This window comes from Glycine soja, chromosome 6 (genome assembly GCF_004193775.1).
Source record: "Glycine soja cultivar W05 chromosome 6, ASM419377v2, whole genome shotgun sequence".
Taxonomy (NCBI): Eukaryota; Viridiplantae; Streptophyta; class Magnoliopsida; order Fabales; family Fabaceae; genus Glycine; species Glycine soja.
This window is the reverse complement of record NC_041007.1, coordinates 48,137,970-48,153,242: the sequence shown is the minus strand read 5'-3', so window position 1 is coordinate 48,153,242 and position 15,273 is coordinate 48,137,970. Positions and strand designations below refer to the sequence as shown.

At 32.1% G+C, this 15,273-nt stretch overlaps 3 protein-coding genes across 4 annotated transcripts; 1 reads left to right on the top strand and 2 right to left on the bottom strand.

Annotated features, from left to right (window-relative positions):
* Nucleotides 1–1,245: 1,245 nt before the first annotated feature.
* On the bottom strand, nucleotides 1,246–4,341 carry LOC114417435 (protein FAM136A-like). 2 transcript variants are annotated; one of them, XM_028382638.1, is made up of 4 exons: nucleotides 4,193–4,341; nucleotides 3,042–3,180; nucleotides 2,454–2,591; nucleotides 1,246–1,758 (listed from the first exon to the last, which is right to left on the bottom strand). In XM_028382638.1, exons 2-4 carry the CDS (start codon nucleotides 3,168–3,170, stop codon nucleotides 1,570–1,572), a joined length of 456 nt encoding a protein of 151 aa, XP_028238439.1. In that variant the 5' UTR covers nucleotides 3,171–3,180; nucleotides 4,193–4,341; the 3' UTR covers nucleotides 1,246–1,569. The 2 variants fall into 2 exon arrangements, with proteins under 2 accessions (XP_028238439.1, XP_028238440.1); XM_028382639.1 differs by having other exon boundaries at nucleotides 4,189–4,332.
* Nucleotides 4,342–5,938: 1,597 nt separating this feature from the next.
* On the top strand, nucleotides 5,939–8,496 carry LOC114414269 (PHD finger protein ALFIN-LIKE 2-like). The gene is made up of 5 exons (XM_028378564.1): nucleotides 5,939–6,045; nucleotides 6,136–6,168; nucleotides 6,942–7,164; nucleotides 7,865–7,985; nucleotides 8,120–8,496. Exons 1-5 carry the CDS (start codon nucleotides 5,961–5,963, stop codon nucleotides 8,318–8,320), a joined length of 663 nt encoding a protein of 220 aa, XP_028234365.1. The 5' UTR covers nucleotides 5,939–5,960; the 3' UTR covers nucleotides 8,321–8,496.
* Nucleotides 8,497–11,865: 3,369 nt separating this feature from the next.
* On the bottom strand, nucleotides 11,866–13,556 carry LOC114417434 (DNA damage-repair/toleration protein DRT100-like). Its single transcript, XM_028382636.1, has one exon. The coding sequence runs from the start codon at nucleotides 13,474–13,476 to the stop codon at nucleotides 12,007–12,009; it is 1,470 nt and encodes a 489-aa protein (XP_028238437.1). The 5' UTR covers nucleotides 13,477–13,556; the 3' UTR covers nucleotides 11,866–12,006.
* Between the last annotated feature and the right edge of the window lie 1,717 nt (nucleotides 13,557–15,273).

Sequence of the window (15,273 nt, the reverse complement as noted above, 5' to 3'; positions counted from 1 at the left end):
AACTTGAGCACGGAGTTGATATTTAATAGTAAAAAAGTAAATGATCATTAATACATCATTCTTTATATCGTGGCCACGATAACGGTCCTCCCTCCTTCAACCGTCGTTGTGTCCACACCTACCACAAGCTAGGATCGACATTTCCTTGTAGCCAATCGTTGTAGCCAACACCGTGGTTTTAGATCTGGTGCTTATCAACGACTCTGTGGGTCTCTTCATCACCACCACAAACATTCATCGTCTTCGTCGAAGCAACAACACCTCCCTGCATGACTCCTGGTTCGCTTAAACATGGGCTAGGATTTAGGTGGTTCAGGCTTTAGGTTGGGCTTCAGATCCGATTCCTGACTAGGGCTCAACATGAAGGTTTGAGATGGTGGCAGCGTGAAGAGGTTGTCGACACCATAGGGGTTGTGAAACGTGTGAGAGAGAGAACAAATGACTACTAGGTGAGAGGAGATTTTTGAAATTCTTACCAATTAAATGAAATTTCAATTCTTACTATTTTAGTCTATTAAAATTCTTTTAAAAATTTATGTAAACTTAAATTCGTTAAAATCCTATATCCAAACAATGAATTATAATAGGAGTATTTCAAATTCACTAAACTAAAATTTTAACATTTCTACTCTATGTACTTTTTTTTATTAATATTAATGATTTTAGTATTTATTGTCTGGTAACAACATTGTTTCAAGTGGAATGATACAAATTTTTAAGGATCCGTTTGATGGGAGAAAAAATAGGTGACAAATATGATGAATGAAAATAAGAAGAATAAATAAAAATAAGTGAGAAAAAAGCAAAAATATATATGATCAGTTTAAATAAACATTAATAAAAATAAGAAAAGGAAAAAGTAAATTCTTCCTTTAAATTTTTCTCCTCTCATTTTTCCTCTACTAAACACATTCACCTATTTCTTTTCTCACCATATTTGTCCTTCATCAAACAAAAGATCTGGATAATCATGTCATAGATTAAATCTTCAATACAACCATTATAAATAATTAAAAAAATAAGGATAAACTATATAAATTTAAAAATATACATTATTTTGATAGTCACAAAATCTCACATCACTTAAGAATCGAGACCACAAGTCTTATAAATACCCTCTCCTCTCTAACCACCTGCAGATTTGAGGATGGAACACATTCATCAAATTTTCATAAATAATAAATCTAAACGAGATAACCAAATAAATCAATGCTTTCACGTAAAACAGACTTGTGTCTTTTACCCTGTCTTTAAAAAAAATGTATGTTTGTTTCTTTTTAAGCATTCTAGGTTTATACATATCCTTCATTTGATGTCCCCTGTATTCGAATGTTAACCATATGCAACTATAGTCAAGATAGGAATTGTGCGGCTAAACTTTCTTGCAAATTACAACGTCCATCGTTGACTAAAACTCTCACATGTTGAGAAAACACACCCTTATGATCAATGATCTGTTTGTAATGCAAGTATTTTCTTGTGGGTTAAATTAAATGTATGGAAGAAGAAAAAAGCTACAATGAACCAATAACGACAATGATAGTCTTTTCCCACTAGAAAAACGTGCTACTAGGAGCCATTGTCACTGATTCCAAAGGAAGCTTTCAACTTGTTGGCAAGATGTGGCAGCGTCTTGATGCTTTCCTGGATTGACTGGTCAGCACAGGAAACCAAATCATTCATAGCATCATTTTTCTTCTGTAGCCTAGCCGCCTCGTACTTATCTTGACACACCATCAGAGATCTATTCAACCTCTCCTGCACCAAGTTGAAAACACGGTCAGAGTCAACATTATCAATGATGGATGGCGGAAGGCCAAAATTCCGCCATCACCATGGAGGCCTATGGCACCACCATAGTGGACCTCCCTTCACAAATTACCTATGGCGGTCGGCAAAAAATCTGCCATGCCATTCAGTCATGGCAGCTATGGTGCCACCATTCAACAACAATGTGTCAGACCAAAGAGGGAGGTATTAAATGTCAATGCTTCCAGGAAATAGAACATGCTGTGGATGTCAGATACTAAATTCATACAGAATATACAAATAATTTGGGCCATCAACTAGCAGAGCAGATAACCTAAGCAGCTTGAATTCGCACCTAGTTATCCATGACTTGCTATCAACTTTCATGCAATGTAGAAATTTCAAATGCAGACAAGGACAGAGTCATCATTCAATAAATAAATAAAAAAGAGTAAATGACTGGCAGATATTAAAACAAATGATGAGGTAACCCATAATTCTTGAAGCCTTGGTTTTTCTATAATATAGACAGGGGTGCTCCCCCCCATCCAACCTTCTTGAAGCCTTTTGGTTGCATAAAATGAAATTATTATGTTTCTCATATTTCATAAGACTCACCTTAATAATTTTATACACACTTAAAAATTTAAATTAGAAAGAACAGATGATGAAACTGAGAATATGATGACAGAATTATGGGTTACCTGAAACTGTGCCATCTCATGATCAAATGTATGTTGCACATTAGAAAGAGGAATGCTGCAATTTTCGACACAACTGCTTATTTCTTCCTGCCTTTTGCTTCTATCAAAGCACTCATATGCACACTTAAAATATGCTTTCTGTAATTATTCAATCAAACAATCAACTACATGGAATTGGATGTCTGCTTTATCAAACAAGCACATTACCACATATACCAATTGTATGCAAAACTAATATCGGTATATAATAAATCAATGTGGTGGAAAGGAAAATACAGGACTTAAGGTACTGAAAGTCAAAACCTTTAATACCTAAAAATATAAAATCTATGTCATCTAATAATTTGCATTTATGACTTATAAGACCAGAAGAATGGTACAATAATTGAACTAAAACCAGAAATGAAGAAACAATGTGAGACAAAAATCAGCTGGCCAAAGGGGATACAACTTTCTGGACTCAATTCTTATACAACTTCTGTCATCAAGGCATAATACCATCCAATCTTCTAAGGAAACATTAAGTACTGGAAACAATAGTATAAGCAAACACAAAATTACTTGTTACAGAAAAGGACTGGAAAAAACCTGGAGCGTGTAATTGACATAGTCTTGGACAGGGGCAAGATTAGTTTGAGCAGCCACATTTACTTCTTCAAGTTTCTGCCTCATTCTCTGTGAAGCAAGTTGCTCTTCATGTGCTGCAAAGTGATCCATCTGATACTGACTGTCAACAATGAGATCTGCACCCTTAGTTTTGGTGATAACAAACTACTAAATCTGGTTATATTTGCTGCTTAAAAGGGTTTCCTACGACAGGGTTTTATTTTATCTAGTTGACTTTTTTATGATACACAAACCAAAGTTCCCAAAGGTAGGCTTTACAATATGTAACGTAGAGTCTCAATAGATATACCATTGTTTTAAATAAAGTAAATCAGTGAGTTGAGGCAATTGGAAACATAAAGAGTTCATATCCAACCATGTAAACTTGAACGAAAAAAAGATGCAATGACAGAGATAAAGAGATCCAAATGAACAAGAAACAATATTTAAGAGATAAAAATATAGTTTTGCTATTCACAAATGTCCCCATAATCTTATATTTTATTTCATTTTGAGGAATGCTAGCGATACTCTTTCTCTAACACTCTTTCTATGATTGACTGAAATTTATCAGAAATCACCAATTTTGGTGAGTAGAGAGTCATTAAATGAAATTCATCAGTCGTTTGTTTTCAATCACCAACTCAGCATAATTTTTTACACACTGCTATGACACTATAGAGCCCAGGCATAGTGAAATCACTAAAAATCTTCCTTACAGATAACCTACACTTCCAATTAACATCCCATAACTACCGATTAATCACCAAGCAAGATTGGAAGAACAAGAAAAACAAGAAAAAACAGATAAACAATTTAAAAGGAATTAACAGAAATACCATCTGATTCATTTATGAAGGAAAAACATCAGAAACCATTTTTTCAAAAAAAAAAACATCACAAACATTTGGATTTAATAATTTTTATTATTCTGTAATAATTATAAAAACAAACACAAAAGTAAAATTAGGGGCAAACAAGAAAACAAAGAATCCATCGTCAGAGAGCATCACATATACCATTAAAGCTTGCAACAATAAATAAATAAAAACTCGTATTTGTTTTCCTCGTAATGAAATGAAAAGGAAAATAGAAGAAGAAAGAAGCGGAAGAAGACGATGGAACTCACAAACCTAAAAATGCGTGAAATCAATTTCTTTTCGGAAACTCTAAATCGCTATTGAATTGAATTGAAACTCTGCTTCGGCTTTGCAGCGTTCTCTTTCTCTTCTTACACAAATTCCGTTTCAAAGGGTTTTAGGGCTTTAGGCCCTTTAAGGGTTTAAACCTTCCGTTGAATTTTTGTTTTCTTCTTCTTACCATAACAAAAAATTAATGATGGGAAAGTGCTTTACAAAAAAAAGTTATTTTTAATTAATAGAATAGCTTCTTTAAAAGAAAAAACATAATTGAATAGTAAACATTTTTAATTCTCTAATAAGATGTTCTTTTTTTAAAAATAATATCCATAAAATGCATTTTTTTTAAACTTAGAACTCGTTAAAGGAAGACCTATTATTACTATTATTATTATTATTATTTTGCAAGAAAATATATTATTTCTCCAAATATAGAAAAGTTATTTTGCATCAAAATCTATACAGTAATTTTATTCATATAACTTGTGTAGTTATTTCGATTTGAGTGAGATGTTTTTGTGTTAATTAGAGTGTTTGTGGTTAGGTAAAAAATAATATTTATCTTGGTAAAAAAAGTAAATTATCATTTTAGTTTATGAACTTTTAATTTTTTTTTAATCCCTGAATTTTTAAGTCTGTTTTTATAGTTCCTTAACTGTTTTTCCTTTCTTACTTTTAGTCTTTTAATTTTTTTTATTCATTTTTTATTATTACAAAAATTAGGAGGAATAGATGGCCCTCTGGTTCAATGCAGAAAAAGCCTTGAAGCTTAAAAACTGCTTACTATCTTGCTCCACTTTACCAATCTTTTGGAGTTAATTCTTTTCATTCTTACTTTTAATTTTTTAAAGGAATTATTTAAATTCGATAAATATAGTTAATTAAGTCATTAAATTTGATTAGATATAAATTAAAACAACTATAAAATTTATGTTTCTATCAATGACTCACCTTAGTTCAAGTCCATTTTACATGAATATATAGATTTACATTGAAATAAAATATTAGAAACAATGGAGGATGCAATCATGAATACGTGTCAATTGTATCCACAATAATTTTTTTTACTTAAACATCTTTAATAAAAAAAGAATTTGCCCCATAAAAAATAGGTATTATCCTACAAGACAATTGTTTTTTTATAAATGAAGGTAAAAGAATTATAAGAGATAAAAGAAAAAAAAATACTTTGAAAATATTATACAAGTTAGTTATAATTTATAGAAACTTAAGTATTTTAGTATTTTTTTTCATGAGATTGTGTATTTTATAAAAAAAAGTTATATTTTTTCTATAAAAAAGTAAACTAATGTCAATACATAATAATTTGTTCATTCATTTCTATCCTTAATTTTAATTAAAATAATATATTATAAATTATTTTAAATTTAACTTCATATTTATAAAATCATTAATTTTGATTATTATTTCCTGAAATATATTTTAAATTAATTAATTTAACAAAATTAGCATAAGTAGTAATGCAATATTTAATATTACTTCTTATTATTAAAATTATCAAGATTAATAATTAATTATTAAGGATTTATAATAAATAACATTAATTGAGAAATTTAATAATTCATTAGTTAGATCCATTAAATTTAAATACAGTGAGTGAATCAACAATGATTGTAAAGTAGAAGTTAGGATCCACAACTAATATTTGGTCAAGTCTCATTTTCTATATATATAAATATAAATAGATAGCTATAGATGTTTCCCTTCTTTCTCTACACTTTGATCCGTACCATTTGGTTGCATGGCTTCCAAACCTCGCACTGTAGAAGAGATCTTCAAGGACTATAGCGCCCGAAGAATCGCTATTATTCGTGCACTCACTCATGGTACGTACTATTATTCTCTCTCTCTCTCTTGCTTTTCACCCTTGCTTCTCTAAGTTCTTCATTTTTCCTGCATTCTTTTTTTTCTTTCAGATGTTGATAAACTTTACGGGCTCTGTGATCCAGGTGAAGGGTTTTTTTAATCTATTTTTTGGTTAATTTTTAGTTTGATTTCTGTTAAATGTAAAAAAAATGGACTTTTATTTGTTTTTTTTTTTGTTGGAATTCATTTTGTTTTGCAAATTTGTAATTTTTTTTTCTCTGAGGTGTGTGTGAATGCTTGCTGGACTTAATAAGGTAGAGTTTATATGGAACAAATGAGGAAAACAAAATGGATGTGTAGTAATGAGGGAAAAAAAGAAAGAAAAAAGAGAGAGTTCATGCATGGTTCTTGTGCAATTTAGTTATCCTGGAAATGTCAAATAATATCATTGAGTTTGCTCTATGTTATCAGTTTCGGATACTAAAGGGTCACATCTATTCTCACTTTGCTAGGTTTTAATTTCACTTTACTCCCTCTGCTATCAGTTATAAATAAAAAAAGACATACTTTATATTTATTAAAAAAATAAGTTAATTTGATTAAATTATGTTATTTTTAATAAAAAATAATTTTTTTTCTTAAATTATCTTTCACTGTAACCTAATATCAAGCATAAAAAAAAATAAAAATTGGGCCTTATTAAATGAAGGATACTCTTGGAGATGATCTCATTAGATAAAACATAAATAATTGAGAATTGTTTATATATGAAAACAAGAAAATAAGGAATTTTTTTGTTTATATTTGAGACAGGAGAGAGTAATAGAGATTATTTATTTGTCTGACTTTGTAATGATTAAGCATATTATGTTGTGTCCTTCCATTAAATTTGAAGACTTATGTGTGTTTCTTTAAGGAAAGGAGAATTTGTGCCTCTATGGACATCCGAATAAGGCTTGGGAAGTAACTCTGCCATCAGAGGAAGTTCCACCAGAGCTCCCTGAGCCAACTCTTGGAATCAATTTTGCTAGGGATGATGTGAGTCGCAGGGATTGGATTTCTTTGGTTGCTGTGCATAGTGATTCGTGGTTGCTTTCTGTGGCCTTTTACCTTGGAATTCGTCTTAACCACAATGAAAGGTATGATCTTAATTACTTTGATGGAGATGCATATATTTTGCAATAACTCAAGTTTATTTTGGTTCTCTATTCATTAAGGACATCATTATGCACCCTAGTCATTTTTTTATTGTTGTAATCCTCCGGTTTATCATGGAAAATTGAAAATTGATTCTGATTGATTCAAAGTTCATTCAAAAAAATAAGTAAAATTTAACTAAAAATTGTTTTTATCAAAGATCAACTAAAGTTTAATGTAGAAGCTTTGTGTTATAATTTGTGTTAGTTCTCAACGGTCAGCTAAATCATTATGATGGGAGAAGTGTAAAAAGAAATTTCATTTGTTTCTGATCTTGGATATTGTTTCCAACCTTAGATCAACGCTGTTTGTGTCTTTAAATTAACTATGACTTTGGTTATTACTACGAATTATGAATGTCTTGAATTTTGACTGGTTTTGATTTTTTTGAGCATTTGTAAGTGTGTTGTATAAATTAGTTGTATTATTTTTTGTTATATAGCGAGTACTTGACAATCTGCTATCTTGGATTGAATACCATTGTTTTTTCTTCAACTAGAAATTTCTGGAATCACCAATTAGAAGAGATGTCAATATATAAATCTTCTATTGAATTTCTTTATTGTAGAATCTTGCTTAACATCTCCAACAACTAGGCATATGGTTCCTTTTATTTATGGTTTCCTTGATTCTTTATGACAGAAAACGCTTATTTGGTTTAATCAACATTCTTCCCACCATTTTTCAAGTTGTGACCGACAATAAACCAATTAAGGACAATCCTACTATGGATAGTGGAAGCAAATTTTGGGGAAGCACTGAGGTTAGTGTTTTCCTTATCTAGTTCAATGCTAAAGTTTCATAGAATAAAAGTAATAATTAAAGTGAACATATCAATGCCATTACTTTTTTTTAAAAAAAAGTATGATTGTTTTTGTTTGACAAACAAAACCACAGGTAGCAGCAGTTCGAAATGAGCATATTGAAATATTTTGTGGAAGTTGTGGTGGAAATTACAACAAAGATGAATTTTGGATCGGCTGTGATATTTGTGAGTGGTGGTACCATGGAAAGTGTATTATGATGACCCCTACAAAGGCTGAGACCCTAAAGCACTATAAATGTGCATCATGCAGCTTAAGGAGAGGCAGGTTATAGACCGAAGGTAATGGAATGGATTTATTTGAGGCAAGACAAGATCACAAGATATTGTAATATTGTTGTTACATCACTTATAAAATTTCATGTAACGGCATAGTATCCATGTTTATCTGCAAATTTCTTTGGGATTAAGTTTGTTTTCACAAAGATGATCAACCGTTAGCATATGTTAACATTTATATTGTTTAGAATCAAATATGACAAATTTCAATTTGATGATTTGTTGATATTTTCTTGGATTTTTAATTTAATAAGAGATCTTGGGTTTGAATTCTGAGTACACAATTATATTAAATACTTTAAAAAGTTGTTGTTCATAATAATCATACTCAACATTCAAACAGGATCGTTCCGATAAAAAAATATTTACTATCTAAAAAAAATTCTTCAAGAGGCACCCGGCAGCTTAATTTATGAGCACTTTACATTATTATTCAGGGAGTGCAAGTAACAGCAAACTCTACACAGTTAGAGAGGTTTATGATTTTCTACATTCATGTGGAGAGTTGATTCATGCTAGCTTTTATAAGGTGTTATGGAAAGTGAATGTTCCACCAATTGGTGCTTAAGTAACAGGATGAATCAAAAGATAATTTGCCTAAGAGGAATTAATATTCTAACCAATGACAGTAATCTAGGGGGTGTCTTTAGCAACAAATCATCATCAGAATCTGCACCAATTAACCTTTTCAAAAGAGCAAACTACGTTAATTACTCTCATTTTTTAAGCATGATCCACGACAACAATTCAATTTGAATCGAGTAGAATAATTTATTAACGCACTTAAAATCTCTCCTTTACAATATTCATCGCAACTGCATACACAATGCACTAGTTATATTGCAATAGTCTCGTATCACATTACTATTTTTAAGTATATATATATATATATATATATATATATATATATATATATATATATATATATATTAAAAGTTAAAATTACATAGTTATTGGCAAACTTAGCAAAAGGAAATTAAACACCCGAAATCAACAATAAAGCTAATTAACTAGCAACTAATTACTAAGCTTATGCATTTTTGTAGGGTGGCAAAGGAGAACCACAAAGACAATCATTTCCAACAAAAGCATTTGCCGGAAACTTATTCGTTGGAATAGATGGTTATAACTAACATTCAACTTCTCAGGCCTAACAACATTGTTCGGAACCTTCCCAAACACCCTAGGGAATTGCTTTGTGCACTTAGTAAATTACTTGTGCATCCAACACTTTTTCTATTTTTCCAAAAATTATCACTATAAATTTTACGAATTCTTAATCTGTATGAACCCATTACAAATTCACAATTCCTGTGAACCCATACAAATTGTCCTATGATTTTTTTTTAAAAAATATGTTTTACGAATTAATTTAAAATTAATAATTCAGATATGATTTAAGTATGTGACTTTTAAGTTATTAATACAACATTTTAACCAATTAAGTTAATAGGTCAATTATACTATAAAATAATTAATATCATTATATATATAACATTAAAATTTCTTATTTATATTTAATGAACCCGTAAATTTTGTCCCAATTGCCTAAACCTTAACTTCCCAAAATCAAACTTTAACTTATTCCCCGAAACCCAAAACCCCACCAAATATTGATTACTATTCACCTTGAGTGTTGCTAGGTGCACCCAACATTTAATTAAAATACCAAAATTGCCCCTGTGCTTTTTTCGCATTTGTGATGGGTGTGTGTGAGGGTGATCCGTAAATCGTACGGATCAAGTTGATCCGTAAGATTGATATGGATCAACTTGATCCGTAAGCCTTTTACGAAACAATACGGATCAACATGATCCGTAAAAGTCTTACGGATCAAGTTGATCCGTAAAAAGCTTACGGATCATGTTGATCCGTATTGTTCCGTAAAATGCTTACGGATCAAGTTGATCCATAAGATTTTTACAGATCAAATTGATCTGTAAGACTTTTACGGATCAACTTAAATGACTTACGGATCAAGAGTATTTTCATCATTTTACCTTAAGTATTAGGTGCATCAACAATAATGCTGAGTGCACCTAGCAACACCCATTGACCTTTCCCTAAAAGATCTATAAAATCAAAGAACTGAATCCTTAGGAAACTTGACACCTTAGGAAGAGCCTTAGGACCCGGGTGCTGTTATAGTGACATTCTACTCCAGTTCATTTGCAACAGTTCGTATCCGATATCCAATTATTCAACAAAAAAACTCGGGAATTGGATTTTTTATGAAGCTTGGGAATGTTAGAGAATAGGGTGAGTGGGTAATGGAAATATAGTGATGCTGCAGAGATAAAAAGGTTTGTGAAAGTTTGGTGCCTTAGATGGGAGATCCAGTGACCAAGTTTGCCTAGACATAAATAGCATTGGACCCCTTTAGGATACTAGAGAATGAAATTTTTTGTTTGTTTGTGTGTATAGGAAATTTAATATGTCTACGGCTTTTAAATATACAATCAATCAACTAAACTTTAAGATAACATCATTGAAATAATTTGAATGTGTGTTTGTATTGGATTCTGCTGAAATAGTACTATTTTTTTTTAAAGAAATAATACTAGTTTTTTTTAGAGAAGAAATAATATATATAATACTAGTTAGTAGTATGATTTTAGTATTTTTTATTTTACGTTAAAGAATTACTTATAAGTTTAAAATAAATTTTAAAATAATTTTTTTAAAGAATATATATTAAATTTTTATTTCTAACTTACTCTCAGGATATAAAACATTCAAACATCCATCACTTTAGAAGTTATTTAAATTCTCTTAAAAAAGAAGTTATTTTAATCTAAACCAATCTTATCAATTCTTATCCAAAATACCCAACAACTCTCACCCGCCTCACCGACAAGTGTTTTAATGATATTAATAGTAGAATAAGTGAATAACACTAAAATTATGGGAAAATTACTGGTAAGTATTGTTTTATGAAAAAAATAGTTGTAATTTCTTAAAGACTTTTCTTTTTATTTATTTTTTTGACAGAGTTAGAGACGTTTCTTGGCATTGTCTAAATCGTTTTAGTATAGATTTTAATATAAAGTTTATTATTGTTATTTTATTGTATTTTAAAATTTCAGTTAACCATGTTTATATATAAGCGTTGTACGCTTACAAAACAAATATATTTTATTGTATTTTTTATGCTACTCTCCTGTGAGAATTAAAATTATACCTTGTATTAAAATAAACTTTAATTACGCAGAATTTTTAAGTGAAATTCCAAAGTGTGAACAGAACCAACACAACATCTAAATTTTCTTCTTATTTGGCTTGAAGAGTAAATTTAAGTCAAAAATCAAATTTCTTTATTTAATTTCAAGCTAACTCAAAGCTATTTCACTAAAAAAAAAATGACATTTGCCAATAAATAAAAAAACGTAAAAGCAACAAAAAAAGAGAGAGCAAAAATAGCATTACACAGAAAACATGCATAAGCTCACGAGGACTAGCATTACACAGAAAACATGCATACCGCATCTTGCACCAACCTTCCAAAAAGAGCAAATTATATTAATTATTATACCCATTCAACTTACTGTTTTAAAGTAAATATATATAGTATATATTGAAAGTTAAAATTACAATTTACTTATTAAATTACATAATTATTGGAAAACTTAGCAGTAAAAGGAAATTAAACACTTGAAATCATCAACAACAAAGCTTACTACACTTATGCTTTGTTGCAGGGTGGCAAAGGAGAACCACAGAGACAATCATTTCCAACAAAAGCACTTGCCGGAAACTTATTCTTGGGAAGCTGACCACAAAGATGGTTATAGCTAACATTCAACTTCTCAAGCCCAACAACACTGTTTGGAACCTTCCCAAACACCCAATTACGAGACAAATCCAAAAACTTAAACCTCTCCCCAAACCTTAACTTCCCCAAATCAAACTTCAACTTGTTCCCCGAAGCCCAAAACCCCACCAAATACTCAGTACTATTCACCAACCCAATTGCACTCCCTGAAATTTCATTCCCCGAAAGATCAATAAAATCATAGAAATAAGTCTCCGAAGGCTTAAAATCCTCTAGCCTCATCTTTATTCCGCAATTCACAAGCTTCAGAGAGAATATTATCGGCGACGAAGCCACCCACTTGGGAATGCTCCCCAGGTGAAAACTGTTGTTCGACAAGTCCAACGATTCTATCCCTTTCACGTTCATCTCGGGGAACGGGTCCACCAGGAGGTTGTTGGAGAGGTTCAGGTTGAAGATTTTCGTCAGGTTCTTGAAACTCGCAGGGACCGTTCCGGAAAACTTGTTCCATGACAGGTCAAGCGTGTCAAGCGCCTTGAATTTTCCCAGAAAATCAGGGATTTTCCCGGAAAGTGAGTTGTGCCCAAGCTCCAAGTACGTCAGTTTCGGCGCCAGGGAAGAAATCGAGTTGGGGATATTCCCGGAAAATTTGTTGTAAGAAAAATTAAGAATCCGAAGATCCGTGAAGGAAGAGAAAAAATCCGGTATGGTACCTTCAAGTTGGTTTCCTTCGAGACTCAAATAGGTTAAATTAACGAGCTTGGCAATTCCTTGGGGAACTGTTCCGGTGAGAAAATTGTTACCGAGTTTGAGCTGAGTGAGCTGAGTCAACTTGGTTATTGAACTCGGTACGGGTCCGATGAACCGGTTACCAGTTAAACTGAGTACATCTAATCGGGTAAGGTTACCGATGTTATCGGGTATTCGACCCGAGAGATTGTTGTTTTCTAGATAGATAAATTGGAGATTTGGAAGTTGGAAAAGAAAATTTGGGAAGGGACCCGAAATGTTGATGAGGTTTATGAGGTAGAGTCCATCGAGGAGTTTGAGTTTTGAGAGGGTGGGTGAGATGGTACCCGATAAGATGGTTTCGGGTTTTTGACCCGTTAAGAATAATCTTTGGACCCGGGTGCTGTTATAGTGGCATTCTACTCCGGTCCATGTGCAGCAGTCCGTACCCGATATCCAGTTACTGAGCAGGCCGGACGGGTCGGATCGGATACCGGATTTGAAGCCCAACAGGCCCGCTTCTTCCTCAGGGTGACACGTGGCACCGTTGGCCTTGTGGGGTGTGAGAGTGAATAATATTGCAAGGAGGAGGAATATGACGGTGAAGATGGTGGTGGTGGTGGTGGTGGTGGAGGAGTGGTACAGATTCATTTTGATGAGTTTGATGAATATGAAGATTTTGGAATGAAATTAAGTGAATATGCAGAGATAGGGTTTGGTCTCTTTAATATAGGAGAGTCATTGTGTCAGTAACCAAGTTAGCCTAGACATAAATGGCATTGGACCCCCTTAGATGGAAATTTAATATGTATACGGCTTTTAGATGTACAATCAATCAATCAACAAAAGTTTAAGATAAATCATGGAAATAATTTAAATGCGTGTTTGTATTGATTTCTTCAAAATTAATTGTGTTCAAATAATATTACTTAATAGTATGATTTTACGTTTGTTTAAGAACTGATTATGAATTTAAATAATTTTAGGTAACTTTTACTTCAAATTAAGAGTTTATATTAAGTTTAATTTACCACTAATTTTTTTAATAATATAAAACATTCAAACAATGCACCACTTTAAAAGTTATTTTAATCAAAATCAGTTCTTATCAATTCTTATCCAAAATACACCCAGTGACTCTCACCGACAAGTGATATTAATAGTAGAATAGCACTAAAATCATGGGGAGAATATTGGTAAGTATTGTTATATATATATATAGCTTTAATTTCGTGAAGACGGTTGTTAACAATGCCTAAGTAGTTTTAGTATAGGTTTTAACCAAAAACTTTATTATTACTATTTTATGAGAAGAAACTTATTGATGTAGGGGGGTTTATTTAGATTTGTTATTTTTATTATTCTAGATTTGCTATTTTTATTATTCTAGATTTAGATTTGTTATTTTTATTATTCTAGATTTGCTATTTTTATTATTCTAGATTTGTTATTTTTATTATTCTAGATTTAGATTTGTTATTTTTATTATTCTAGATTTTCTATTTTTATTATTCTAGATTTGTTATTTTTTTATTTCCCTTACTATTTAAACCAAATCATTGTAGCCTTTAGAGGCAGTTATTTTTCATTCAATAAAATATTCGAGTTATATCTCAATTTTCGGTGGACTCCGAAATCCTATTTTGACAAGTTCGTGCTTGCGACTCGTCTTTGTTACTCAGGTTTAGCGTTTGGCTAACCTAGCGCTTCCGTTCTGCGTCAGTTGGCATCAGAGCAGGTTTCCCCTGTTCTTTCGTGAAGTGATCAGATGGGAGATCAACCGGTGACGAAAACAGAGTTTGATGGTGCCATAGCGGCTTTAACCGCGGCCATCACCACTCTGACAACACAGGTAACAACGTTATCCAACAACAACAGAATCAATCTGAACAGGGGAGGAGGTCGTGGAAACAATCATACGATTGATGATTCGGATTCAGAAGAGGAGGAGGTCGTGACTAAAAAAAGAAACGATCGTGACAATCACCATGATTACCGCGTGAAAGCAGATATTCCATTGTTTTACGGAACGATGGGAGTAGAGGAATTTTTAGATTGGCAGATTGATGTTGACAGATTTTTCGACGTCATGGACGTCCCTGAGCACAAGCAGGTTAAGATGGTGGCAATCAGGCTGAAAAGTACCGCCGCTGTCTGGTGGGACAGACTCGTCGTTCAGAGGACGAGGCAGAGAAAGAATCCCATTCGAACTTGGCGGAAGATGAAACAATTGATGCTTGAGAGATTTTTACCTGAAGATTATGAACAAATTCTGTATAAAATGTATATTGAATGTGTTCAAGGCAAGCGATCAGTGACAGAGTATACCGCTGAATTTCTGCGTTTTTCTGAACGTAATGAATTGGGTGAATCAGAAAATCAGAAAGTGGCTCGTTATATCAGTGGATTGAAAGGATCCTTGCAGGAGAAGATGGGTTTGCAAACCGT

Coding starts and splice junctions, on each gene's coding strand:
- LOC114417435 (XM_028382638.1), bottom strand. CDS start 3,170: ATGGATCACTTTGCAGCACATGAAGAGCAACTTGCTTCACAGAGAATG. Junction 2,592..3,041: donor ATGTCAATTACACGCTCCAG/GTTTTTTCCAGT, acceptor GAATAATTACAG/AAAGCATATTTTAAGTGTGC. Junction 1,759..2,453: donor ATGAGATGGCACAGTTTCAG/GTAACCCATAAT, acceptor AACTTGGTGCAG/GAGAGGTTGAATAGATCTCT.
- LOC114414269 (XM_028378564.1), top strand. CDS start 5,961: ATGGCTTCCAAACCTCGCACTGTAGAAGAGATCTTCAAGGACTATAGC. Junction 7,165..7,864: donor CGTCTTAACCACAATGAAAG/GTATGATCTTAA, acceptor TCTTTATGACAG/AAAACGCTTATTTGGTTTAA. Junction 7,986..8,119: donor AATTTTGGGGAAGCACTGAG/GTTAGTGTTTTC, acceptor ACAAAACCACAG/GTAGCAGCAGTTCGAAATGA.
- LOC114417434 (XM_028382636.1), bottom strand. CDS start 13,476: ATGAATCTGTACCACTCCTCCACCACCACCACCACCACCACCATCTTC.